Source organism: Sorex fumeus, unplaced genomic scaffold (assembly GCF_029834395.1).
Source record: "Sorex fumeus unplaced genomic scaffold, SorFum_2.1 ptg000101l, whole genome shotgun sequence".
NCBI classification, from domain to species: Eukaryota; Metazoa; Chordata; class Mammalia; order Eulipotyphla; family Soricidae; genus Sorex; species Sorex fumeus.
The window spans coordinates 1,471,657-1,497,860 of record NW_026606158.1 but is presented as its reverse complement, the minus strand read 5'-3'; the positions used below and the strand labels follow the sequence as shown (position 1 = coordinate 1,497,860).

The following is a 26,204-nucleotide window of genomic DNA, read 5'->3' as shown; positions in this document are numbered from 1 at the left end:
GAGCAGAGCGGGTAGGGCGTTTGCCTTGCACGCAGCCAACTCAGGTTCGAATCCCAGCATCCCATAGGGTCCCTTGAGCACCGCCAGGAGTAACTCCTGAGTGCAGAGCCAGGAGTAACCCCTGAGCATCGCCGGGCGTGACCCAAAAAGCAAAAAAAAATAAAAGGAGAGGGCTGGAGCAATAGCACAGTGGGTAGGGTGTTTGTCTTGCACAGGACCAACCCGGGTTTGGTTCCCAGCATCACATAGGGTCCCCAGAGCACTGGCCAGGAGTAATTCCTGAGTGTATGAACCAGGAGTTACCCATGTGCATCACCGGGTATGACCCAAAAAGGAAAAAATATATATATATGGAGTTCAAGGATACTCCTCATCATTAATACCTATCAGCAATACTCAATTCATGCTACCTCAAAATACAGAATCTTGGTAAATTCGGTTGTTTCAACTAATGGAGTTTGGGAGAGTGTAAGAAGCAAAAGCTCTCTCCCTTCCTCTGAAAAGGGTCCCCAAATTCTCCAGTGGGAGGATGGAGTCATCCTTCTCTCTACCCACACCTGCCTGCCGGATTTTTCCCTCATCTTCCGTGGTTGTTCAGTTGTCTTAAGTTCCTGACGCCTTCTCTCCACACCTGGCATGAAAACAGAGTAAATTAATGGAACCAGAGAAATGGCACTGTGTTGAGCCTGATGCCTTGCTCGCAGTAGACCCTGGTTCCATCCCGGCACCACAGGCGATCCCATGATCCCTTACAGGAGTGGGTCCCTGAGCACTGCCAGGTGTGGCCCCGAGTCTCCAACATAGGAAATAACTTCAGCTGCTTCCTGGGTCCTCACTTCTTATAAAAATTCCCACGATTCATTGATATAAATTTCCCAGCCCCACCTGGAGTTTCTCCAGCCTGGGCGCCCTATTTAATGAGCACTCAGAACTGAGCTCACTTTCAGACCTCTGTCAACACTCCCCCTTGACCCACAATGCCTTCTGCCTCCAAAATACCAAGCACGCTCAGGTTGTGTTCATTCTCCGCCCCGTGTGAAAACACCCTGCCTTTATTTTGCCACCCTCCAAATAGAAACTCAGTCTGCAGGGCCCGGAGCAATAGCTCAGCGGGTAGGGCACTTACCTTGCACGAGGCCAACCCCTAGGGTCGCCGGAGCACCACCGACTGGAGTAACTCCTGAGTGCAGAGCCAGGAGTAGGCCCCCCTCTGCCCCCCCTCGCCCCCCCCCCCCCCACTGCCAGGTGTGGCCCAATAAGCAAAAGACCAAATGAATGGAAACAGTTTCAGGAACTGTTACATTGTTTAGCTGTATGGCCCAAGTGATAACACAACCGGTGTGGCGGTGTGGCATTTGCCTTACACGCGGCTGACCCGGGTTCGATTTCTCCGCCCCTCTCGGAGAGTCCGGCAAGCTACCAAGAGTATCCCACCTGCACAGCAAAGCCTGGCAAGCTACCTGTGACATATTCGATATGCCAAAAACAGTAACAACAAGTCTCACAATGGAGACGTTACTGGTGCCCACTTGAGCAAATCGATGAAGGATGGGAGGAAGGTGCTACAGGGCAGTGCTACCCAAGTTACCTTCTGTAATCATTTTTTTAAAACAATATGTAAGGCCAGAGAAACAGTGTAGCAGATTAACCTGGGTTCAGTCCCTGGTTATATATTCAGTCCACATGTAGTCCTCAAGTTCCAGGAGTAAGCCCTGAGCCCTGCTGGGTGTGGCCCTCAAGCCAAAATAAATGAATTAAAATTAAATAAAAACAACATAGGGGCTGGACCAATAGTACAGTGGGATGGGGGTTTGCCTTGCACGTGACCCACCCATTTTCGATCCCAGCATCCCATAGGGTCCCCCGAGCACCGCCAGGAGTAATTCCTGAGTGCAGAGCCAGGAATAACCCCTGAGTATTGCCAGGTGTGGCCCAAAAAGGGGGAAAAAAAGTGCCTGCTTTCTCTTAATTATCCTGTCTCTGCCAGTTTGAAGTTCAGGCTTAGGGGCTGGAGCGAGAGCACATCAGGTAGGGCTTTTGCCTTACATGCGGTCAGCCTGAGTTCGATCCCCGGCTTCCCATATAGTTCCCCAAACCCACCAGGAGTGATTCCTGGGTGCAGCTAGAAATAGCCTCCAGAGCACCGCTGGGTGTGGCTTCCAAACCAACGTTTAAAAAAATAAAATTAGGGGCTGGAGAGATAGCACAGCGGGTAGGGTGTTTGCCTTGCACACGGCCGACCCAGGTTCGATTCCCAGCATCCCATATGGTCCCCGGAGCACCGCCAGGGGTCATTCCTGAGTGCAGAGCCAGGAGTAACCCCTGTGCATCGCCAGGTGTGACCCAAAAAGCAAAAAATAAAAATAAATAAAAAAATAAAAAATAAAATTATGTTCAGGCTCAGCCAGGGACTTAAAGGAAGTTGAAAACAACATTTCCCTCCCTGATCTCCACTCTGCTTGCTTTCTGTAGAGCAAGAGTTTTCAAAATCACCACATTCAGCTCAGTAAATCACATTTGTCACTGGTCTCCCCAGAAATGGACACATTCACTCTTTCTTGAAAAGCTCGAGGTTTTGATGATACCGGCTGCACAACTTAGCCTTAGTCATTAGGAGCAATCAGGTACCTTTTCCCAGCCTTGGTTTTCTTTCTGAGAAATGGAATTAATTCCTAGTAGTGGCTGGAAATAAATGAGCTGTTAATGAAGTCTTCCATACATACCCAGGACAAGCTATTATTAGTTTCCTCTTGTAACCCAATCTATTTTCGTCACCACCAAATGTCTTTTAACCACCCTTTATTCAGCCTACCTCAAAACTTAATCAACTCACAATGCAGTTAATGAGTTTATGAGTTAGGGGTGGTGTAGTTAATGAACTTACTATTGAAGAGGAAAAACTTCTTATTTACTCTCTTTGATTCAATAAAGAGGGGCTCATGAATTAAACTAACAAAACACTCATGGGAGTAAAAGCCATACAGTTCTTATTAATTATATGGCTTGTGTTTACTTGTTGGGCCAGGGATGTGAGTTAGGCAGAGAGCACGCAGGCCTCAAATCTGAGGCCCCGGGCTCTATCCCTGGCAATATAAAATCATTTATAGCCGGCAACATAAAATAATAATAGCACTGTAGCACTGTCCTCCCGTTGTTCATCAATTTGCTCGAGCAGACACCAGTAACATCTCACAATAAATTGTGAGACTTGTTGTCACTGTTTTTGGCATATCGAATACATCACGGATAGCTTGCCAGGCTTTGCCGTGTAGGCGAGATACTCTCGGTAGCTTGCCCGGCTCTCCGAGAGGGGTGGAAGAATCGGATGCAAGTCGGCCACATGCAAGGCAAAAGCCCTACCCACTGTTCTACCACTCCAGACCAAAATAATAATAACATGGCCGACCCGAGTTCGATTCCTCCGCCCCTCTCGGAGAGCCCGGCAAGCTACCGAGAGTATTCGATATGCCAGACACAGTAACAACAAAGTCTCCAATGGAGACGTTACTGGGCCCGCTCGAGCAAATAATAATAATAATAATAATAATAATAATAATAATAATAATGGAGAAGGAGAAAGAGAAGGAGAAGAAGGAGAAGAGGAAGTCTTACCTGTACTACAGAGGGAAAAAAAAAGCAGGGAACAGACAGTATTGAACAATGCCAAACTCTTTGCCTTGAATTATCAAGCAGCAGGGAAAGAGTGAGGAGAAGAAAGAGGAAAAATGGAAATAATAACATACAGTGATGGAAGGTATTTGATACTTTCATAGTGTTGAGATGCAGTAACTTTGTACATCAGAAACATAAACTTCTAATACTATTGTAACCATTTTTTTTTTTGCTTTTGCTTTTTGGGTCACACCTGGTGATGCCCAGGGGTTACTCCTGGCTCTTGCATTCAGGAATTATTTCTGGTGGTACTCAGGAGACCATATAGGATGCTGAGAATCGAACCCGGGTCGGCCACGTGCTAGGCAAACGTCCTACCCGCTGTGCTATTGCTCCAGCCCCCCACTATTGTAACCATGTTACATAAACTATATAACTATGTGTATATATGCGTGTATATAAATATACAGTGTGTGTGTGTGTGTGTGTAATAGATTTGGGGTCATAACCCAGCGGTACTCAGAGTTTACTCCTGGCTCTGCACTTGGGGATCACTTCTGGCAAGCTAGGTGTACCAGGGATCAAACCCAGTCTGCCTGTGTGCAAAGCAAATGTCCTCCTTGCTGTGCTATCGCTCATCCAGATCTCATTTTCCTACCAGACAAGGCAGAAGTGAAATCTGCATACCTTTCTTAACCAGGCCTCTGCCCAGAACCTCCTGCACTCACCTTGCTAATGTCCTTTGCTGAACTCAGTGACCCCAGATGTCTTCTGGTTTGGACTTGTTCTGTTCTGTTTGGGGCCACACCTGGCAGTGCTCGGGGACTCCAGCCAGCTCAGTGTTTGAGGTCATTTCTGGCGGTGCAAAGCGGACCACACACTTTCAGAAATGAAACCAAGGGACCGTCCCACAAGGCAAGGAGTCCAACCCACTGCGCATCTGAAGCATTGCGAAAAACTCCGTTTTTCTGCATCTCTCGCATGAATGCAGAAGACTCACATGCCATCCAGAAATGCAGAGGCCGGCACCATCATACGGGGTAACAGGTAACATCCTCCGTTATCCAGGAAAGCTGAACAACATCGTAAGTATCTTTAACTTAATTTTTTGTTTTGTTGTTTTGCTTTTTGAGTCACACCCAGCGATGCACTCAGGGGTTACTGCTGACTCTGTGCTCAGGAATGACTCCTGGTGGTGCTCGGGAAACCATATGGGATGCTGGGGATCGAACCCAGGTTGACCGCGTGCAAGGTAAACGCCCTCCCTGCTGCACTGTTGCTCCAACCTCATTTGCTCCAGCCTCGTAAGCATCTTTAAAGGCTTAAAGGAATATAGCAGGGGCCGGAGTCATAGTACAGCACAGAGGGCGTTTGCCTTGCACGTGGCTAACCTGGATTTGATCCTCGGCATCCCATAGGATTCCCCCCAGCCACCATTCTCCTGAGCATTGCTGAGCACAGAGCCAGGAGTAACCCCTGAGCATTGCTGGATGTGGTCCCACTTGATCACTTGATCACTTGACTTCCCGTTAATCGTCGATGTGCTTGAGCAGGCGCCAGTAACGTCTCCATTTGTCCCTGTCGCGTGCTAGTGTAGCCCAATGGCGTCTGTTCGTTCTAGGAACACGAAGAGCTTCAAACCGATCGTTCATGATCTTGATGAACAAGTCTGACCATCTGGTAGGTGGGCGGCCACGCAGTCTTTTGACATCCCGTGGAATCCAGTCGGTAACGGCTCTAGTCCAGCAGTCATCTCTAAATCTCATTACGTGACCAGCCCACCTGATTTTTGACGCCTTGGCAAATGAGACAGCGTCCCTGATTCTTGATCGTTGACGGAGGTCAGAACTCCGGATTCTTTCTCTCATTTGAGTGAAACGTGATACTCCAAGTATAGCTCTTTCAGGAGTAACCCCTGAGCATTGCTGGATGTGGTCCCCCCCAAATATATATAAAAGTAAAGTAAAGTAAAGGCCTTCCCGTTGATCATCGATTTGCTCGAGCGGGCCCAGTAACGTCTCCACTGAAGACTTTGTTGTTACTATGTCTGGCATATCGAATACTCTCGGTAGCTTGCCGGGCTCTCCGAGAGGGGCGGAGGAATCGAACTCTGGTCGGCCATGTTGGCTGCGTGCAAGGCAAACGCCCTACCGCTGTGCTATCGCTCCAGCCCCCAAATATATATATATATATATATAGTTTTTTTTTAAGCAAAAAACCCTAAAGGATCACAGCAGAGATGGGCTGTGTTATGAGGAAAGGATTCATCCTGCTGTTGATGTCTGGGGAGCTCAGAGGAAGTCAGGGAACCTTGAAGAAGCTGGGAAAAAAAAATAATGCGGATATAGATATTCCCCCAGGAAAGAGCACAGCGCTTGGTGGCATCTCGAGTTTTCACCCATGTTAGGCTGCTGATCTATGAAACAGTGGGATAATAAATTTGTGCTGTTTAAAACCACTGTTTGTGACAAATTGTTCTTAACAGCAAGAGAAAACGAACACATTAGCTCGACAATATTTCAAAAAAAGCAGCAGCTAATCTGAGGCCTTCACTGCCGCCTGAAGCCTAGCCAATTGCCAACTTCCATTTCTCCTTGTTTGCCAACAATAGGAAAATTTATTGTAACTCCAGCTTGGACGAATCAATGACTACGCGCCCAGGAATCATTCTGAACGGCAGCGTTTTTTCTGTTCTGTGAAAATGCCATTAAAGTTCAATTTTCAGAAAGGAAGACTTGTAACTCTCATGCAAATGTGAATTGAACAGGTGTTGAAGAGTTTGTACAACTCATGAATTAAAGAACCAGGAAGATAGTCAGTCCATTCAAAGTCCATCCGAGAGGCTGGGGGTTCTCAGGAAATATGAGAAAGAAAATAAGGGCAGATTGCTGAGCTGAACACAAAACTCAATAATGTCCTGTTGGACCGTGAGCTATACCTTCAAGGACTATCTTTCCTTGCACTAGACAGAAGCTGGGGTCATTTATAAGTTCATCTCTACCTCATCATGGCTGTCAAGGAACCCATCCAGTAAGAAATCAACCAAAATCACAAAAGCAATATGAAATTAAAGAATACCAAATAACCTCTTCATAACTTCTTCCTGGGGCTGGAGCAGGGAGGAGGGCATTTTCCTTCCATGCATCTGACCCTGGTTTGATCCTCGGCATCCCATAGGGTCCCCCGAGCACCACTAGGAGTAATTCCTGAGCACAGAGCCAGGAGTATGCCCTGAACACTGCTTGGTGTGGCCCAAAACACAAAAAATTTTAAAAAAAAGAAAAGAACTCTTCCTTTTGTCTTTAATTTCTTTCATCTCTATCACCATCAACATCATCATATTGTTATTAATGTGTACTATTGAGGTTTAATGTGCTCATTGAGGTTTCTCGGGAGTTCAAGATGCCGCTCTGCTTAACGTTCATTGATTTAAAGAAGGCCTTTGATTCTGTTGAGACGGAAGCGGTCATTGAAGCCCTAGCCAATCAGGGCATTCAAGCCCAATACATCAGGATCCTCCGTGAGCTCTATTGCGGATTCACTACCAGGATCTCACCATTCTACAAAGAAGTGATCGTTGATGTCAAGAGAGGGGTGCGGCAGGGTGATACCATTTCACCGAAACTCTTCAGTGCCACCCTCGAGAACATCATGCGACGACTGGAATGGGAAGGAATGGGAGTGAAGATAGATGGTCGGCAACTACACCACCTCCGCTTTGCTGATGACATTGTTTTAATAACACCAAACATCAGCCAAGCGGCACAAATGCTGGCCGACTTTGACCGTGAGTGTGGAAAGGTAGGACTACAGCTGAATCTTACGAAGACAATGTTCATGAGAAACACCCTTGTTCCTGACGCCCCATTCGCTCTCAATGGAACGACCATCTCCGAATGCAACAGCTATGTCTACCTAGGTCGAGAGGTCAACATGACAAATGACCTGGCACCCGAGCTGCGCAGGAGGAAGAGAGCGGCTTGGAACGCCTTCAAGAACGTCGAAGAAATAGCTAAGAGGACGAAGAACCTCCGGCTCCGGGCACATCTCTTTGATTCCACTGTTCTTCCTGCATTAACATATGCCTCAGAGACCTGGGCCCTACGCAAACAAGATGAGAACGCCATTCAGGTCTCCCAAAGAAGAATAGAAAGAGCTATGCTTGGAATATCACGTTTCACTCAAATGAGAGAACGAATCCGGAGTTCTGACATCCGTCGACGATCAAGGATCAGGGACGCTGTCTCATTTGCCAAGGTGTCGAAAATCAGATGGGCTGGTCACGTAATGAGATTTAAAGACGACCGTTGGACTAGAGCTGTTACTGATTGGATTCCACGTGATGTCAAGAGACCGCGTGGCCGCCCACCTACCAGATGGTCAGACTTCTTCGTCAAGATCATGAACGATCGGTTTGAGGCCCTTCATGTTCCCGGAGCGAACAGATGCCATTGGGCTACACTAGCACGCGACAGGGACAAATGGAGACGTTACTGGCGCCCGCTCGAGCAAATCGACGACTAACGGGAAGTTAAGTGATAAGTGATTAAGTGTACTATTATTTAGGGCTGGAGTGATAGCACAGCGGTAGGGCATATTTGGCTTGTGCTCAGCACAGCGGTAGGGCATATTTGGCTTGTGCTCAGCCAGCCCAGCCGAGCTGGGTTCGATTCCTCTGCCCCTCTCAGAGAGCCCAGCAAGCTACCGAGAGTATCTCGCCCGCATGGCAAAGCCTGGCAAGCTCCCTGTGACGTATTGGATATGCCAAACACAGTAACAAGTCTCACGACAGAGACGTTACTGGGCCCGCTTGAGCAAATCGACGAACAACGGGTAGGGCGTTTGCCTTGCACATGGCCAACCCAGGTTCGATACCTCCCTCCCTCTCGGAGAGCCCAGCAAGCTACCGAGAGTATCCCGCCCACATAGCAGAGCCTGGCAAGCTCCCCATGGGTGTATTTGATATGCCAAGAACAGTAACAACAAATCTCACGATGGAGACGTTATTGGTGCCTGCTTGAGCAAATCAATGAACAACGGGAGGACAGTGCTACAGGACAGTGCTACTATTATTGGCTAAGGGTGAGAGGGGTTTGGGCCACACCAGGAATAACCCATGAGCTAGTCTTCACTCTGCACTCAGAGATCACTCGAGCTGTGCTCAGGGGACCATATGAGGTGCCAGGGATCGAACCCAGGTTGGCTGCATGCAAGGCAGGTATCCCAGTACTCTCTCTGGCGAAGAGGGTGACACCTTCGGATCCCCTTCACATGCCTTGCTCCTTCCACCTGAGTTCCTGACCCCAGAGGAAAAGCACAGTGGCTCCCAAGACCTGCCTTGCAGTGACCTGGGCGCAAGATCAAATCCACAGGGTCACCAGATGCACCAGAGTTCAATTCTGGCAGCTTTGTTGTCTGTGATACCTGGGCCATCAGAGACTTCCGGCCACACCCTAGCCAGGTGTGTGTATCCACACCACAAGGGGGACCGACCCCTCAAAAGCACAACAAGGAGAAAGACATACGGGCCAGAGCGATAGTACAGTGAGTAGGGCTCCTGCCTTGCATGTTGTCGATCCCTGGCACCCATTAGAGTCCCCTGAGCCCCACCAGGAGTGATCCCTGAACGCAGCTGGGTGAGTCCCCCCTTCCAAAAGAGAGGAACCTGATTGGCAATAAAACCCCCAACGTTGGGAAGGATGCCCGCCAGCCCGGGCGAGAACAGCTTCGAAGAGAGGGCGCAGGTGGCTTGGTTTGATGCCCAGCGAAGATGGTGGTGACGTCACAGCATCGATGTCAAACACGCTACTACCTGCTGTTCTTTTGCTCGGCCCCTGACTTTCTCTTTTCATACCTTGACATTTGCATTAATCTTTTGCAGGTGGGGGAGGAGAGGGCTTGGTTCACACTAGGTGGTACTCAGGGCTTGCTCTGCACTCAGAGATCACTCCTGGTGGGCTCAGGAGACCCTACAAGGTGCCAGAGATCAAACCCAGGTCGGGCACATGGGAGGCAAGAGCCTTAGCCGTCTGTAGTATCTCTCTGGTCCCCATTTTCGTATTCTCAGTAAATGGACTGGAGCGATAGCACAGCAGTAGAGCATTTGCCTTGCATGCAGCCAGCCCGGGGGACCCGAGTTCAATTCCTCTGCCCCTCTCGGAGAGCCCGGCAAGCTACCAAGAGCATCTCACCCTGGCAAGCTACCTGTGAAGTATTTCATTTGCCAAACACAGTAACAACAAAGTCTCAAAATGGAGATGTTACTGGGCCCGTTTGAGCAAATCGACAGTGCTACAATGCTACAGTAAATGATGAAAGCAACGTTGAAACACTTAAAGAATGCGGCCGGCTTCCGGTGTACTTTCCTCTGTGACCAGAAGGGGTCACACTTCCCTCTTTGAGTTTAAGCCTTTCTGTGAGGGGAAAGGGAAGCTGTGAGGACTGTCTCCTACCCTGCAGGAGCCTGGATGGGAGTGGAGATTGAGCACTGTCCTCCCATCGATTTGCTTGAGCGGGCGCCAGTTACATCTCCATCATGAGACTTCTTGTTACTGTTTTTGGCATCTCGAATACGCCACGGGGAGCTTGCCAGGCTTTGCCCTGCGGGCGGGATACTTTTGGTAGCTTGCCGGGCTGTGGACGGAGGAATCGAACCCAGGTTGGCCGCGTGCAAGGCAAACGCCCTACTGGCTGTGCTATTGCTCCAGCTCCAAGATTTATTCAACACTGGGCCAGAGCGATAGTACAGCAGGCAGGACACTTGTCTCACACGCTACAGACCCAGGTTCGATCCCCCGTGCCCCATATGGTCCCCTGAGCCGAACGAGGAGTGATTCCTGAGTGCAGAGCCAGAAGTAAACCCCGAGCAATTCAGGTGTGCCCTAAAAACACCCCCTGCCCCCAATTCATTAAATTATTTTCTTTAGTTTTATGTTGATCTTATTTTTTTTGGTTTTTGGGGTCACACCCGATAATGCTCAGGGATGACTCCCCGCTTTGCCCTCAGGACTTACTTACTCCTGGTGTTGCCCGAGGGACCATATGGGATACTGTGGATTGAACCCGATCAGCCTCATGCAAGGTAAACACCCTCCCCACTAAGGTTTTATCACTCCGGCCTCTTTGTTGATTTTTGAGGCTACAACGGCAATGCTCAGGGGTTACTCCAGGCTCTGCTCTCAGGGATTACCCTTGGAGGGACTTGGGCACCATATGAGATGCTGGTGATCAAACCAGAGTTTCCAATGTACCAGGGAAGCTCCTTAACCCCTGTACTATCTCTCCATCCCCACAACGAAACAAACAAACACTGTCCTCCTGTTATTCATCGATTTGCTCGATCGGGCCCAGTAACATCTCCATTTTGAGACTTCTTGTTACTGTGTTTGGCATATTGAATACGTCACAGGTAGCTTGCCAGGCTTTGCCGTGCGGGCGAGATACTCTCGGTAGCTTGCCAGGCTCTCCAGGTAGAAGAATCGAACCCGGCTCGGCCGGGCTGACTGCGCGCAAGGCAAATGTCCTACCGCTGTGCTATCGCTCCAGCCCATCCCCACAACCACCATATTTTTTTTGCTTTTTTTTGGGGGGGAGGTCACACCCAGAGATGCACAGGGGTTACTCCTGGCTCATGCACTCAGGAATTACTCCTGGCGGTGCTCAGGGGACCATATGGGATGTTAGGAATCGAACCCGGGTCAGCCGCTTGCAAGGCAAATGCCCCACCTGCTGTGCTATGCTCCAGCCCCCCCAACCAGCATCTTTAAACAAAACCTTAGGCATCCACAGAAGCCACACAGACAGCCAAACGCGCCAGCCTTTCTTTTCAAGAAAAGGAATTTTATTTGTTTTCGTCTGTTCCCTAAGTCGTAAATTACATCTTCCCTGAGATTTCACCTCCCCCCCCCAAAAAAAAATATTCCCATCTTCATCCTGGAGTTTCTCTCCCTCCACCAGCTCCCTGGAAAGTGGCCAAAATGGTTTAAGGGTTGGCAAGGCTAACCCCCCACACCCCTGCCCCCTTCCCGGTGCCATGCAGTTCCCGCTATGTAATTCTTCCCAGCCACCTCCCTAGCTGCTTCATCCCGCGGTGCAGGTATTTGCGAAGCCTCCGAAAGAAGCAGATTTCTGGCCTCCTCATCTGTCAGCCACTTGGTAGTTCAGAGAAATCAAATGACTGAAGGCGTCAGGCTGTCCGAGGTGGCGGAAGAAGGCTCTCCAGGATCGCCACTGAGAGTTAGACTCGTGTCTTTGCAGCTTCTATCCTGGGGGGAAGAACAGAACTAGGAGAAAACGTCCAAGTGTACAGAGGAAGCTTTCACAGCGACAAAGTTCTTTCCTGCCTTTTTTCCCCCCTCTTTTCTCACACCCGGTGATGCACAGGGGTTACTCCTGGCCCTGCACTCAGGAATTACTCTTGGCGGTGCTTGGAGTACCATATGAGATGCTGGGAATCGAACCCAGGTCAGCCGCATGCAAGGCAAATGCCCTACCCGCTGTGCTATTACTCCAGCTCCCTCCTGCCTATTTAAAAACCATCACAGTCAAAGATGACATCTTGTTTTGTTTGGGATCCCCGGGAGTGCTCAGGGCTTACTCCGCTTACTCCTGGCTCTGTGCTCAGGGATCACTCCTGGTGGCTTGTGGAACCATACAGGGTGTCTGGGATGGAACCCGTTTGGCCATGTGCAAGGCAAATGCCCTCCCCACTGTATCATTGCTCCGGCGCTTGAGAATGAGATTTATTAATAATGTTATAATAGTAAGAATCAGGAACTCTTTATTTTTGCCTTACATATTTTTGGGGCGTGGGGTGGTCACACCTGGCAATGCTCAGGTCTTCCGCCTGATTCTGTGCTGAGGAATGACTTCTGATGGGCTCAAGGTGAGCATATGGGATATCAGGAATTGAACCCAGGTCAGTCTTGTGCAAGGCAAGCACCCTACCCGCTGTACTGTCACTCTGGCCTGTCTTTCACACTTTTTTTTTTTTTTTGCTTTGTGGGTCACACCTGGCAGTGCTCAGGGGGTTACTCCTGTCTCTGCTTTAAGGAATTATTCCTGGCAGTGCTCGGGGTACCATATGGGATGGTGGGGATTCAACCTGGGTTGGCCGTGTGCAAGGCAAACGCCCTCCCCGCTGTATGATAGCTCCAGTCCCCCCATACTTCTATATAACAAAGACGCGATACTGCAAAACATACTTAGGAAAATTCTCCAATTTTCGGTCTGACATTTAACAAAATATTGTAGGGGCTGAAGAAGCAATTTGATATGCCGAAGTATGAGATTTGCATACAGGGGGTTCAAGTTTGATCCTCGGCACCAGGTGGTGGCCCTGAGCATCACCACGTGTGACCCTCAAGCACTGAGCTGGAAAGAACCCCTGAGCTTCACTTGGGTGTGACCCCAAACCAAAACCAACCCCCCAAATATATATACATATGTTATATATAATTTTTTAAAATCACATAGAGGGTCAGAGAGATAGTCCAATGAACAGGAACACAGGCTTTGCATGTCGGAGACCCAGATTTGATTCTTGGCACCACCCTGGCCCCCTGAGCACAGCCAAGAGTACTCCGAGTCAAAGCATAAAGAGGATATGAAGAATGAACAGCACCAGGTGTGGTTCCAACCGTCATATCAAATCCCTTTGAGCAAGACCGCTAGTCTTCTTAAAAAGTTCAGGCCAGGCTGGCGGCCTGGCCTGGCCCATGTGTGGTCTGCAGGTGGGCTGGGTTTAACCCTCAGCAGGACCCGGTCCCCTGAGCATCCCTGGGTCCCATGAGCATCCCTGGGACCGACCCCAGAGCACCAAGCTGGGAGCAGGCCCTGAGAACCTCTGGTTGTGGTGTAAAGACCAGAGCAGGTAGCAGGTCATGGAGACATTTGCTTTTTTCTTTATTTTTATTTTGGAGGATTTTTAGGCCACAGCAGCAATGCACAGGGGTTACTCCTGGCTCTGCACTCAAAAATTACTGGTGGTGCTTGGGGGACTCTATGGGATGCCAGGGATTGAGACCTGGTCAGCCGTGTGCAAGGCAAACACCTTCCTTGCTGGACTATTGCTGCAGACCTAAAAGTTCAGGTTTTTTTTTTTTTTTTTGCTTTTGTTTTTGTTTTTGGGTCACACCTGGCAATGCTCAGGGATTACTTCTGGCTCTGCACTCAGGAATTACTCCTGGTGGTGCTCAGGGGACTATATGGAATGTTGGGGATCGAACCCAGGTCAGCCACGTGCAAGGAAGACGCCCTACCCACTGCGCTATTGCTTCAACTCCTAAAAGTTCAACTTTCTATCCAAAAACAAAAAAAAAAAAAGCAAAACAAAACAAAACAAAAATACCTTCCACAAGACAGTAGCAATAATAACTCAGCAGTAGTTCCCCTAAATACAACCACAACTGCTTCCTGCCCTCCCTCCAGAAAAATTAACCCCCCCCCCCCAACACCACCATTCAGTCTGGGCTTACTTTGCTCACAGGGGTCAGAGTACAGAACAGTTGCGTGTTCATCTGCGGAAGGAAACGACATATAGCGTTAGAGGGCAGGCTCTGCCTAGAGGGAGGGGACAGTCCTAAAGCCACAGCCACTCTGCCCCTTTCACACGCTGCCTGTAGGTCACCACCGCACAGTCAGAATTACAGGAAGAGGGGTCGGAGCCATAGCACAGCGGGGAGGGCGTTTGCCTTGCATGTGGCCAACTCGGGTTTAATCCCCCGCATCCCATAGGGTCCCCTGAGCACCGCCAGGGGTAATTCCTGAGTGCAGAACCAGGAGCAACCCCTGAGCATTGCCAGGTATGACCCAAAAAGAAAAAAAAAAGAATTAGAGGAAGGTGGTCGGGAGAGGGGTGTGGGGATTGCCTTGTGTCTGGCAGGTATGTCTCAAGCCCTCTGCACTGGCTCTCAGGACCGGCAGCAGATTTTATTTTATTTTTAACTTTTCTTTTTTATTATTGAATCACTGTGACCCTTACAAAGCTATTCCTGATTAGGTTTCAGACATACGGTGTTCCAACACCCATCCCTCCATCCCTCCACCAGTGTGCATTTCCCAGCAGCAGTGTCCCCAGGTTCCCTCCCATGACCCTCCTGTCTGTCCTCCTCCTCCTCCTCCTTCTCCTCCTCCTCCTTCCCCTTCCTCTTCCTCTTCCTCTTCCTCTTCTTCTCTTCTTTCTCTTCTTCTTCTTCTTCTTCTTCTTCTTCTCTTCTTCTTTCTCTTCTTCGTCTTCATTTTCTTCTTCCTCTTCCTCTTCTTCTTCTTCTCTTCTTCTCTTCTTCTTTCTCTTCTTCTTCTTCGTCCTCTTCTTCCTCTTCCTCTTCTTCTCTTCTTCTTTCTCTTCTTCTTCTTCTTCTTCTTCTTCTTCGTCTTCGTTTTCTTCTTCCTCTTCCTCTTCTTCTTCTCGTCTTCTTTTCTTCTTCTCTTCTTCGTCTTCGTCTTCATCTTCTTCTTCCTCTTCTCTTCTTCTTTTTCTTCTTCTTCTTCGTCTTCGTCTTCTTCTTCCTCTTCCTCTCCTTCGTCTTCTTCTTCCTCTTCCTCTCCTCCTTCTTCCTCTCCTCCTCCTCCTCCTCCTCCTCCTCTTCCTCCTCCTCCTCCTCCTCCTCCTCCTCCTCCTCCTCCTCCTCCTCCTCCTCCTTCTTCTTCTTCTTCTTCTTCTTCTTCTTCTTCTTCTTCTTCTTCTTCTTCTTCTTCTTCTTCTTCTTCTCCCTCCTCCTCCTCCTCCTCCTCCTCCTCCTCCTCCTCCTTCTTCTCTCCCCCTCCCTCCGTTTGGGCATTATGGTTCACAATATTGATACTGAAAGGTTATCAAGAATATCCCTTTACCTACTTTCAACCCTCAGATCTTGTCCAGCGTGATCATTCCCAGCTATTATTGCCATAGCGGTCTCTTCTCTATCTTACCGACCCACACACACTTGTGGTTAGTTCCAACCATTGACCAGCCTCCTAACCCCTGTTTTCCCTGGCCATGGGTATTATTATTCTACTATATACATTTTTATATACCTCAAATGGACGCAGTCATTCTATATCTGTCCCTCTTCTTCTGACTCACTTCACTCAGCAGGATACTCTCCATGTCCATCCATTTATAGGCAAATTTCATGACTTCTCACTTTTTCTGATAGCTGGCAGCAGATTTTATTTTGTTTTTGTTTTGTTTTGTTTTGCCTTTTGGGTCACACCCGGCAATGCTCCTGGCTCTGTACTCAGGAATTACTCCTGGCGGTTCTTGGGAGACCATATGGGATGCCGGGGATTGAACTAGGGTCAGCCGCATGCAAGGCAAACACCCTACCCACTGTGCTATCGCTCCGGCCTGGCAGCAGATCTTTTTAGAATAGTTTGGCCAATTTGCTCTTCCAGGCCCTGCTCTCCTCGACCACATGTCTCACTTACTCGTCTCTCTGTCTGTCTTTGCCTGCTTATTTCCACTCTGGACAAACCATGCTCTCTCTTGAACATATATTTCCCCTCTTTCTCCCCCCTCCCATCTTTTCAAGCAAGTTTTGTTCAATAAAATCTATCTTGCTTCACTTAAAAAAAATAGCGTGGTTGAGGGGGCCAAAGGGAGTCCAGGGGCTGACCTGGGTTTGATCCCTGACAACACACACAGTCCTTTGAGCACTGCCACCAGGAGTAATGTCTAAGCACAGAGTCAGGAGTAAGCCCTGAGTACCATGGAGTGTGGTCCTAATACCTACTCCCACCAAAGGTAAAAAAAGAAAAAAAAACAAAAAAAAAAATAACAGTTTGCAGAGGCTGGAGAGATAGCATAATGGGTAGGGTGAAGGTCAACCCGGGTTCAATCCTCAGCATCCCATAGGGTCCCCTGAGCACTGTCAGGAGTAATTCCTGAATGCAGAGCCAGGAGTAACTCCTGAGCATTGCTGGGTAGGACCCAATAAAAAAGAAAAGAAAAAAAAAGTGTAAAATATTTTCTTTCCTTTCCTTTTTGGGCTGAAGCGATAGCGAGAGCCCGGTAAGCTTCTGAGAGTATCTCGCCCGCACGGCAGAGCCTGGCAAGCTACCCGTGACGTATTCAATATGCCAAACACAGTAACAACAAGTCTCATGATGGAGACATTACTGGACCCGCTCGAGCAAATTGATGAACAACAGGAGGACTGTGACTTACTGTGACTTCCTTTCCTTTTTCACTTTCTTTGAGTGGGGGACACACCCAGTGATGCTCAGGGTCTATTTCTAATTCTGTGCTCAGGAGTCGATTCTGGTGCCACTCAGGGCTCTGGGCCTATGTATGTGGTGGCGGGGATTGAACCGGGTCTCCTGAATGCCAAGCCAGCACTTGGCTTCGTGAGCTCTCTCTCCAGTGCTCACGCAGAAGACTTTTCAGGCGGCCTGCAACTGGACCGAGTGCTCTCAATCACATAGTTCCACCATGTGCTCTTTGGTGTGGGAAGGGGCAACCTGAAGCCGGGGGAAGGCCGGGCCTGGCCAGGCGCGTTGGGGCAACGGCTCACCCGGGAGGTAGTAGTCGTAGACGCTGGCGGCTGCTGGTTTCAGGTGGGTGACCAACACGCTTTGGTGGACGGTGATTGAGTAGGTCTGCGGCTCCTGGCTGAGCTGTGGGGAAGACAGATTAAACATGATGGAAAGGGGCCAGAGCGATAGCCCATCGGGGAGGGCGTTTGCCTTGCACACAGCTGACCCGAGTTTGATCCCCGGCATCCCATAGGGTCCCCCAAGCACCGCCAGGAGTGATTCCTGAGCGCAGAGCCAGGAGGAACCCCTGTGCATCACCGGGTGCGACCCCAAAAATAAGAAAAAAAAGCAAACAAACAAAAGGGGCCTGAGTAATAGCACAACAGGGAGGGAAGTTGCCTTGCACACAGTCGGTCCATCGGTCGGTCAGTCGGTCGGAAGACTCAGGTTCAATCCCCAGCATCCCATAGGGTCGCCAGGAGTAATTCCTGAGTGCAGAGCCAGGAGGAATCCCTGAGCATTGCTGGTTGTGACCCCCCCCAAAAAGCAAAATAAATGAATAAAAAAAATACATGATGGAAGGACTAAAATGAAGCCACCCTCGAAGGGGCTGGGGTGACAGCACAGCGAGGACTCTGGCCCCAAAGAAAAAAGGAAATCATTTCAGCCTTGGGGAGTCAGAAGTCACTGCTTGGGGGCTGGGGAGATGATATTGCAGGCTGGGCACTTGCCTACACTTGGCCAGATTCAATCTCGGGCACCCCAGATGGCCCCTGAGCCCTGAAGGAGTGATTCCTGAGAGCAGAGTCAGGAATAACCACCTGAACCCCTGACCCTGGCCCTGTGTGGTCCAAAAAATTAACACTGAGTTTTTTTTTTTTTATCACACTTGACAATGCTCAGGGGTTACTTCTGGGTCTGCACTCAGGAATTCCTCCTGGCGGTGCTCAGGTGGCCATATGGGATGCTGGGAATGGAACCCAGGTCAGCCGTGTGCAAGGTCCTATCTGCTGTGCTATTGCTTCAGTCCCAACACTTTTTTGTTTGTTTGTTTGTTTTGTTTTGTTTTTTAGGAGGATAAAGGCCTCCCAAGAGGTAGTCAGGAGGCCTGGGGTACTCTTCCCTCCCAGAGACTTTTAGCCACCATGCTATAGGTTCAATGTAGGGCCTGGGGGGCTTGAGCACCCACCCGATGGTGTTCAGGGTTCTCCGGAGCTACTCAGGGGAACCAGGTGATGTCAATTACTTGCAAGGCAGAGAACAAACCCCTGTCTTTCCTCCCCCAACCTCCTAACTTTTTACTTATTTGTGGTTTGGGGGGCCACACCCACTATGCCCTGGGCTTACTCCTGGATCTGTGCTCAGGGATCACTCCTGGCAGGGTTCAAGGAGATCAAACCCAGGTTGGCTGCACGCAGGACAAGCACCTTAATCCCTGTATTGTCTGTCCAGCCCCAATCTCTTAACTATTTTTTTTAAAGTATTACTTATTTTTCTTAAATCAATTGATTTATTTTTTTACACTCTACCCACTGTACTATCTCCAAACTCTTTTTTTCTCTAATTAAAAAAAAAATTTGTTTTTGGCTCACACCCGGCAATGCTTACGGTTTAATCCTGGCGGTGCTCAGGGGACCCTATGGATTGAACCCAGGTCAGCCAACATGCAAGGCAAACACCCTCCCTACTGTGCTGTCACTCTAGCCCCTAAACCCTCAAAACTTTTTTTTTTTTGCTTTTCGGGTCCCACCTGGCGATGCTCAGGGGTTACTCCTGGCTTTGCTCTCAGGAATCACTCCTGGCAGTGCTCAGGAGACCATATGGGATGCTGGAAATTGAACCCGGGTTGGCCGTGTGCAAGGCAAATGCCCTACTCGCTGTGCTATCACTCCAGACCCTCAAAACTTTCTTAATGACAAGATGTAGAGTGCCAGTAGGGAGGGATCACTCAGTGCATGATTGGGGACTCGTCGCCTCCAGGGCCCCTCCTCATGGGACCTTAGTCATGGGCGTGAGAACTAGAAGTGACAGAAGTGCCCCAACACGCCCCGCCTCAGCTCCTGACCCTCACCTCCTCCAGGTAGATATGCAGCGTGTCGGGGCTGGACTCCACCTTCTTCACCAGGGGTTGCTGGAGCAGCTGAAGAAGAAACGGGGTTGGGGAGGGGAGGACACTGAGAGCCCAAGGCTTCCTGTCCCCTGGGGTCGTCTCTGCAATCTCTGATGGCCAAGGAGACGTCCAGGGAGAGGAAAGGAGAGAGACTCCCAGCTCTGTCCCTGGTGGATCCCTGACTGGGGTGCCCTTGGGGTACGGAAAGGAGAGAGGGGTGCACAGGCCCAGCCGCCCAGGTCACTGACCTCCGTGGCGCAGATCCAGTGAGAAAAAGAGAAGCCACTTACCAGCTGCTTGGCGCCCTCCGCAGGGCTGAAGCCCGAGAGCATCTTCACCTCCACGATGGCCATGTTGGAGGAGCCCCGGCTGCCCACATAACTGCGAGCACAGAGAAGCCAGTCTGAGTGAGCTCCCGACTCTCTGCATCCTTGGCAAACACGTGCACGCGTGCATACGCACAGATAGGCATACGTGTAACTGCAGATGCACACACATGCATAGATACACATGCAGATACGTACACATGCACTGCAGGCACACACATGCACACACGTACACGTGTGTACACAGATGTACATGCATGGACTGAGCACACACATGCATGTACATATATGTGCACTGAAAGCACACACATGCACATATACATGTATGTGTGCACATGCACAGGTAGGCATACATGTAACTGCAGGTGCACACACATGCAGATGGACACACGCACAGATAGGCACACATGCACTGCAGGCATGCAAATGCACACACGTACATTTGTGAACACACATATACATAAACGTGCACCGCGGGCACACACATGTACACATACATGTGTGCACACACACAGATACACATACGTGCATTGCAGGCACACACACATACATGCTACACTCTCAACAACCCACACATGCACTTGGATGCATAAACACATTCAGTGACACACACATGTACACATACATACATAGGGCATGTATATGTACACATTTAATTCGCTCCCGGACACAAGTACACACATGTGTACATATATACACACTCAAAGACACACACAGTCAGGAACACACTGACATAGATACACAAGTGCACACACAGATGTACACACATACAAGTACACATACACTCACATTCAGGACTGCAAAAGCACACACATGCACACACTCTAGGGCACACACAGGCAGACACACACACACAGATAGACAAGGACACAATGCACGCACACACATATACTCACATTCAGCACGCACAGGCACTTGTCCGTGAACACGCTCACATATGTACATGCCATTGGCAGAGCCCCTGTGCGACCCGGGAGCCCCCTCCCCGCCTCAATTGCCCTCACCTGACGTGGACATTGAGTGTCAAGGAGCGAGGGGAAGACATCGGCCCACACCTCGCGTCACCCATGTCCACACTCAGGCGGAAGGTCTCCTCATTTTTGGGAGGAAAAATGTTGTATCTCAGCACCGTCTAGTTGGAAGAAACGGATCTCGTCAGACACAGGAAAAGCATTCCAGGCTGGACCATCCGAGCCCCTTTCCCTGCAGATGGAGAGGAGTAGCCTGGCGGCCTCGCCCCGCCCCCGCCCACCTGCACGTAGGCGCAGCCCCGGCCCGTGGCCTCCAGTGTGTAGACTCCGGGGACCGTGGGCAGGGCCTCCTGCTGGGAGACCAGCCGGTTGACCGCTTGGATGCTGAAAGTCCGCTGGAAGCTCCCGGTGGACTTCACGGTCACGCTGATCTCCTCCGAGGGCTCGTAGGCAGTGGTGGCGTATTTGGCAAGAGCCTGGAGGGCCACCACCGTGTCCTGGGGAGAAGCGGCCATGGGTGAGTCAAGGCATTTGACCCCAAATGGCCACAGAACCCGCACCTCTCCCGGAGGTCAGGCAGCCTGGGGAGGCCTCTTCTCACTCAGATCCAGCCCATGGATGGCACGGTGAGGAGGTCGTCTCCCTTGCAGGCTGTTGACCCGGGCTCCATCCCAGGCAGCCCAGAGGATCCCCTGAGCCCTACCAGGAGTTACTGCTGAGTTCAGAGAGGAGTAAGCCCTGAGCACTCCCGGTGTGGCCCCCAAACAAACCAAAAATCCCTAACAACTAAATATGTCAGATCCTTCTTGCCCGTACTGAAGAAGGGATTCTAAGGCCTGATTTGTCTGGACAACAGCCATTAAGTCTTTTTTTTTGGAGGGGGGGTCACACCCAGCAGTGCTCAGGGGTTACTCCTGGCTTTGCATTCAGGAATTACTCCTGGTGGTGCTTGGGGGACCATATGGGATGCCAGGGATCGAACCTGGGTTGGTCGCGTGCAAGGCAAACGCCCTACCCGCTTTGCTATCGCTCTGGTCCCCAATCACCATTAAGTCTTTCTGGAACATTCTGTGAGTCACTAAATTAACATCACAGATTAGAGTATAAAAAACTATCATACAAGTGGATAAGTGAATTATATTATGAATATATAATGTGCCTATATATTATAGGTATTGTCTATATGATATGTACCGTATATTACTATGTGTACATAACTAGATTATTTCATATACATGGAATAGTGGACTGGAGCCATAGCACAGCGGATAGGGCATTTACCTTGCAAACCGACCTGGCCGACCCGAGTTTGATTCCTCCACCCCTCTCAAAGAGCCCGGCAAGCTACCGAGAGTACCTCACCAGCACGGCAAAGCCTGGCAAGCTACCTGTGTCGTATTTGATATGCCAAATACAAACACAGTAACAACAATTCTCACAATGGAGATGTTACTGGGCCTGCTTGAGCAAATCGATGAACAACAGGAGGACAGTGACAGTGACAATGACATTCTTTGGATTCCTTGGAACGGTGGTTCTTTGAATTTTTTTTTCCTCCAAAGTGCTCAGGGGCTACTCCTGGTCCTGTGCTCAGAGGTTGCTCTCTCTCTCTCTCTCTCTCTCTCTCTCTCTCTCTCTCTCTCTCTCTCTCTCTCTCTCTCTCTCTCTCCCCCTCTCTCTCTCTCTCTCTCTCTCTCTCTCTTAATTTTTTGTCACACCCAGCAATGCTCAGGGGATACTCCTGGCTCTGCACTCAGGAATTTCACCTTGCAGTGCTTGGGGGACCATATGGGATGCTGGGAATAGAACCCGGGTTAGCCACACGCAAAGCAAATGCCCTCCCCACTGTACTATTGCTCTGGCCCAGAGGTTGCTCCTTGAGTTGTTCAAGGGATCAACTCGATGGTGCCAGGGTTCTGACATGTGAAGTCCTTTCCTTGTGTTCTCTCCTGGGGCCTGTGGTTTCATTATTGAAGAAGAGAACAGTAGAAGCCTCGCAGGTCTGGGTCAGAGAGATAATACAGCAAATAAGACACTTGCCTTACATGCACCCAGCCTGGATTCCATCTCTGGCACCCTACTTAGTCCCCTGAGCCTCACCAGGAGTGATCCCCGAGTGCAGAGCCAGGAGTAAGCCCTGAGCAACATTGGGTGTGGCCCCAAACCCACCCCCTCAAAACAACAACAAATAGCCTTTGCAGGTCAAATTGGCTGTCTGCTCTCTGAACACCAGAGCCAAGGAAGTCTTTTTTTTTTTTTTCTTCTGGGTTCACATCCAGAAATGTACAGGGGTTATTCCTGGCTCTGCACTCAAATTGGCTGTCTGCTCTCTGAACACCAGAGCCAAGGAAGTCTTTTCTTTTTCTTCTGGGGTCACATCCAGAAATGTACAGGGGTTATTCCTGGCTCTGCACTCAGGAATTACCCCTGGTGGTGCTCAGGGGACCCTATGGGATGCTGGGGATCGAACCCGGGTCGGCCGCATGCAAGGCAAATGCCCTTCCCACTGTGCTATCGCTCCAGCCTCCCGAGGAAGTCTTTATTTCGTGAACATGTGGAAACAATCCAAGGCACGGCCCCTCCCTCCCTTGCAGTGGACAAACCCGTGACAAGACCTAGAGCTTCCTGTAATTGCCCAGGATTTCGCTAGTGTATAACTCTGGAGAGTATCTGTCACCAGGAACTCCGTGTCCGCTCATTTCCTCTGCCCTTTCTTAAATGCCCTTTCTTGGAATGATGGAGCTGAACCGGGAGAGAATCTTCCCTGGTCTTTGCCAAAAATCTTCCTGAATGAAGAAAGCAGAATACCAGAATCTTTTTTTTTTTTTCTTCGCTTTTTGGGTCATACCCGGCGATGCACAGGGCTCTGCACTCAGCAATTACTCCTGGCGGTACTTGGGGACCCTATGGGATCCTGGGAATCGAACCCAGGTGGGATGCGTGCAAAGCAAACGCCCTACACACTGTGCTATCGATCCAGCCCCCGAATCATATTTTTTTTTGAAAATTCTAATTAAGTCATGACCACCTTTATTATTTTTTGAATTTTAATTATTTTATTTTATCCTTGTCATTTTATTAATTATAACTTACTAACAGTTAGCAATAATTATAACTTACTAAAAGTTAATTATAACTTACTAAAGAGGGCTAGAGCAATAGCACAGCAGGCAGGACGTTTGCCTTGGACGCAGCCAACCCAGTTCGATTCCTCCATCCCTCTAAGAGAGCCCGGCAAGCTAACGAGAGTATCCCGCCCATATGGCAGAGCCTGGCAAGTTACCTATGGCATAATTGATATGCCTAAAATAGTAACAACAAGTCTCACCATGGTGACGTTACTGGTGCACGCTTGAGCAAATCGATGAACAACGGGAAGACAGTGCTACAGTGCTTTGTCATTTTGGGTAAAACTCGGTAATACTCAAGGGTTACTCCCTTAATTCTTAATTTCTGCACTCAAAAATCACACTTGGTGGTGCTCGGGGGACCAGATGGGATGCCAGGGATCAAACCTGGGTTGGCTACATGTAAGGCAAACTCCCGACCCGCTGTGCTATGGCTTCACTCCAGGTTCTTCTTTCTTTTATACTGAAGCCCATGTGAAAAGGGGCAGCTAGGAGAGTGGTCACTTACCTGCGTGGACGCGAAGCCACCATAGGCGTTGCGCTGCTTGGCCAGCCAGGCTACAATGCCAGTGGCCCTGGCGATGTCCTTGGGAGTCAGTCTGGGTTTGCTCAGCCAGGCCAGCAGTACGTACGCGGTAAGTTCCACATCCACGGCCTCTGGCTGGGACCACGGACTGGCGTCTGAGGCCCGAGTGGGTGTCTGGCTCCAGTGAATGGACTCTCCTATGGGAAGGGACATGCAAGGACGGTCTTGGGAAGAAATGACTTCCATGGCTGCATGGTAAGTGCTGCATCTTACAGCTGAGCAAATATCACCCAACACCCATCATAAGATAGAAAAACGTATTTCTCAGGGCAGGAGCAATAGCAGAACGGGGAGGGCGTTTGCCTTGCACACAGCCAACCAACCTGGGTTCAATTCCCAGCATCCCATATGGTCCCCTGCGCACCGCCAGGGGTAATTCCTGAGCGCAGAGCCAGGAGTAGCCCCTGTGCATCGCCGGGTGTGACCCAAAAAGCAAAAATAAAAACAAAACAAAAAATCGTATTTCTCGGGGCTGGAGTGACAGCATAGAGGGTAGGGCGTTTGCCTTGCATGTGGCCGACCGGGGTGCAATTCCCAGCATCCCATAGGGACCCCCAAGGACCTCCAGGAGTAATTCCTGAGTGCAGAGCCAGGAGTAACCACTGTGCATCGCTGGGTGTGACCCAAAAAGCAAAAATAAAATAAAATAAAAATGTATTTCTCAGTTATCTTCAGGCCTACTAACTACCAAGATTGAGGATATGTGTCTGTGGGTGCATGTGTTTATACACCCCACAGATAATTCCCCAAAGTCATGTTAGGAGCATTGCTACATGTCTCTAGTAATTATGTGATAACCACCTGTGTTCATGTATGGATTCTAAACAGGATGGAGGGGCTGGAGCAATAGGACAGCGGGTAGGGCGTTTGCCTTGCATTCAGCTGACCTGGATTCAATCCCCAGCATCCCATATGGTCCCCCAAGCATCGCCAGGAGTAATTTCTGAGTGTAGAGCCAGGAGTAACCCCTGTGCATAGCAGGGTGTGACCCAAAAACCCAAATATAATATTAATGATGACGATGACGATGACGATGATGATGATGACGATGATGATGATGATAATAATAATAATAATAATAATAAAAGTGGATGAGATAAGTAGAATCTTCCTCATGTGTTTGGGGGCATGACTTTTTTCCTCGTGGCTTACTGAATTCTAGCAATTTTCAGCATTGACGTTTTCATAATCAATGGCTTAATTTTTTTTTAATAAATTTTCTTTATAACAATGTTTGGCATATCGAATATCGAATACACAGCGGATAGCTTGCCAGGCTCTTCCGTGCGGGCGGAATACTCTCGGTAGCTTGCCAGTCTTTCCGAGAGGTATAGAGGCTTTTGGGGTGACCTCTAATCACCCTTGTAGGTGTTACCATATTTGAACCCTATCAAATATGGTACGACAATTCCAGAAGACGGGTATTTAGTGTCTTATGATGTGTCGCGCGGCCGCTTGCGGCCGCGCGGGTCCGGAAAGCGTCCTGGAGTGTGGCGACGGCTGGGTAGTGGAAGTAGTGTCGAGAGTGGAAGTCTGCCAGTGGGGTATTTATCTGGGTAGGGTGGGTCTCCTGTGCACAATTCGATCCCTGGCAAGCTATCCGCTGTGTATTCGATATGCCAAAACCAGTAACTACAACTGGTCTCATTCACCTGACCCTGAAGGCTTCACCGACATGGCAGCACTGAGAAGGATGAGAAAGGAGAGGCCGACAAAATCTCAAGGCCGACCTAGGCTGCCACAACGAAGGAAGACAAAAATGATCGTCTGTACTTTCAATGCACGTACGCTAGCATCAGATGCATCCATCGAGGACCTGATGGTACAAGCGCGAATGATCAAGTACGACATCATTGGTCTGACCGAGACAAGAAGGCACGAATCTCACCATGCCGTTTTCGACACTGGAGAAGAATTGTTCCTCGGAACATGCGATAAAAGAGGTGTTGGAGGCGTCGGTGTCCTTATCAACACAAACTTGGCCAAGAGCATTGATTCATTCGAATGCCTAACAACCCG

At 49.5% G+C, this 26,204-nt stretch overlaps 1 protein-coding gene across 1 annotated transcript in view; it reads right to left on the bottom strand.

Annotated features, from left to right (window-relative positions):
* Positions 1–11,813: 11,813 nt before the first annotated feature.
* A2ML1 (alpha-2-macroglobulin like 1) overlaps positions 11,814–26,204 on the bottom strand; it is a 59,660-nt gene continuing 45,269 nt past the window's right edge. The window contains exons 29-36 of the mRNA XM_056134680.1: positions 24,108–24,322; positions 20,753–20,968; positions 20,505–20,632; positions 19,465–19,555; positions 19,136–19,204; positions 17,103–17,205; positions 14,088–14,129; positions 11,814–11,876 (exon numbers count right to left, since the gene is read on the bottom strand). Of these exons, the coding sequence (XP_055990655.1) occupies positions 11,872–11,876; positions 14,088–14,129; positions 17,103–17,205; positions 19,136–19,204; positions 19,465–19,555; positions 20,505–20,632; positions 20,753–20,968; positions 24,108–24,322 (869 nt within the window). The 3' untranslated portion in view covers positions 11,814–11,871. The remainder of the gene's footprint in view (positions 11,877–14,087; positions 14,130–17,102; positions 17,206–19,135; positions 19,205–19,464; positions 19,556–20,504; positions 20,633–20,752; positions 20,969–24,107; positions 24,323–26,204) is intronic.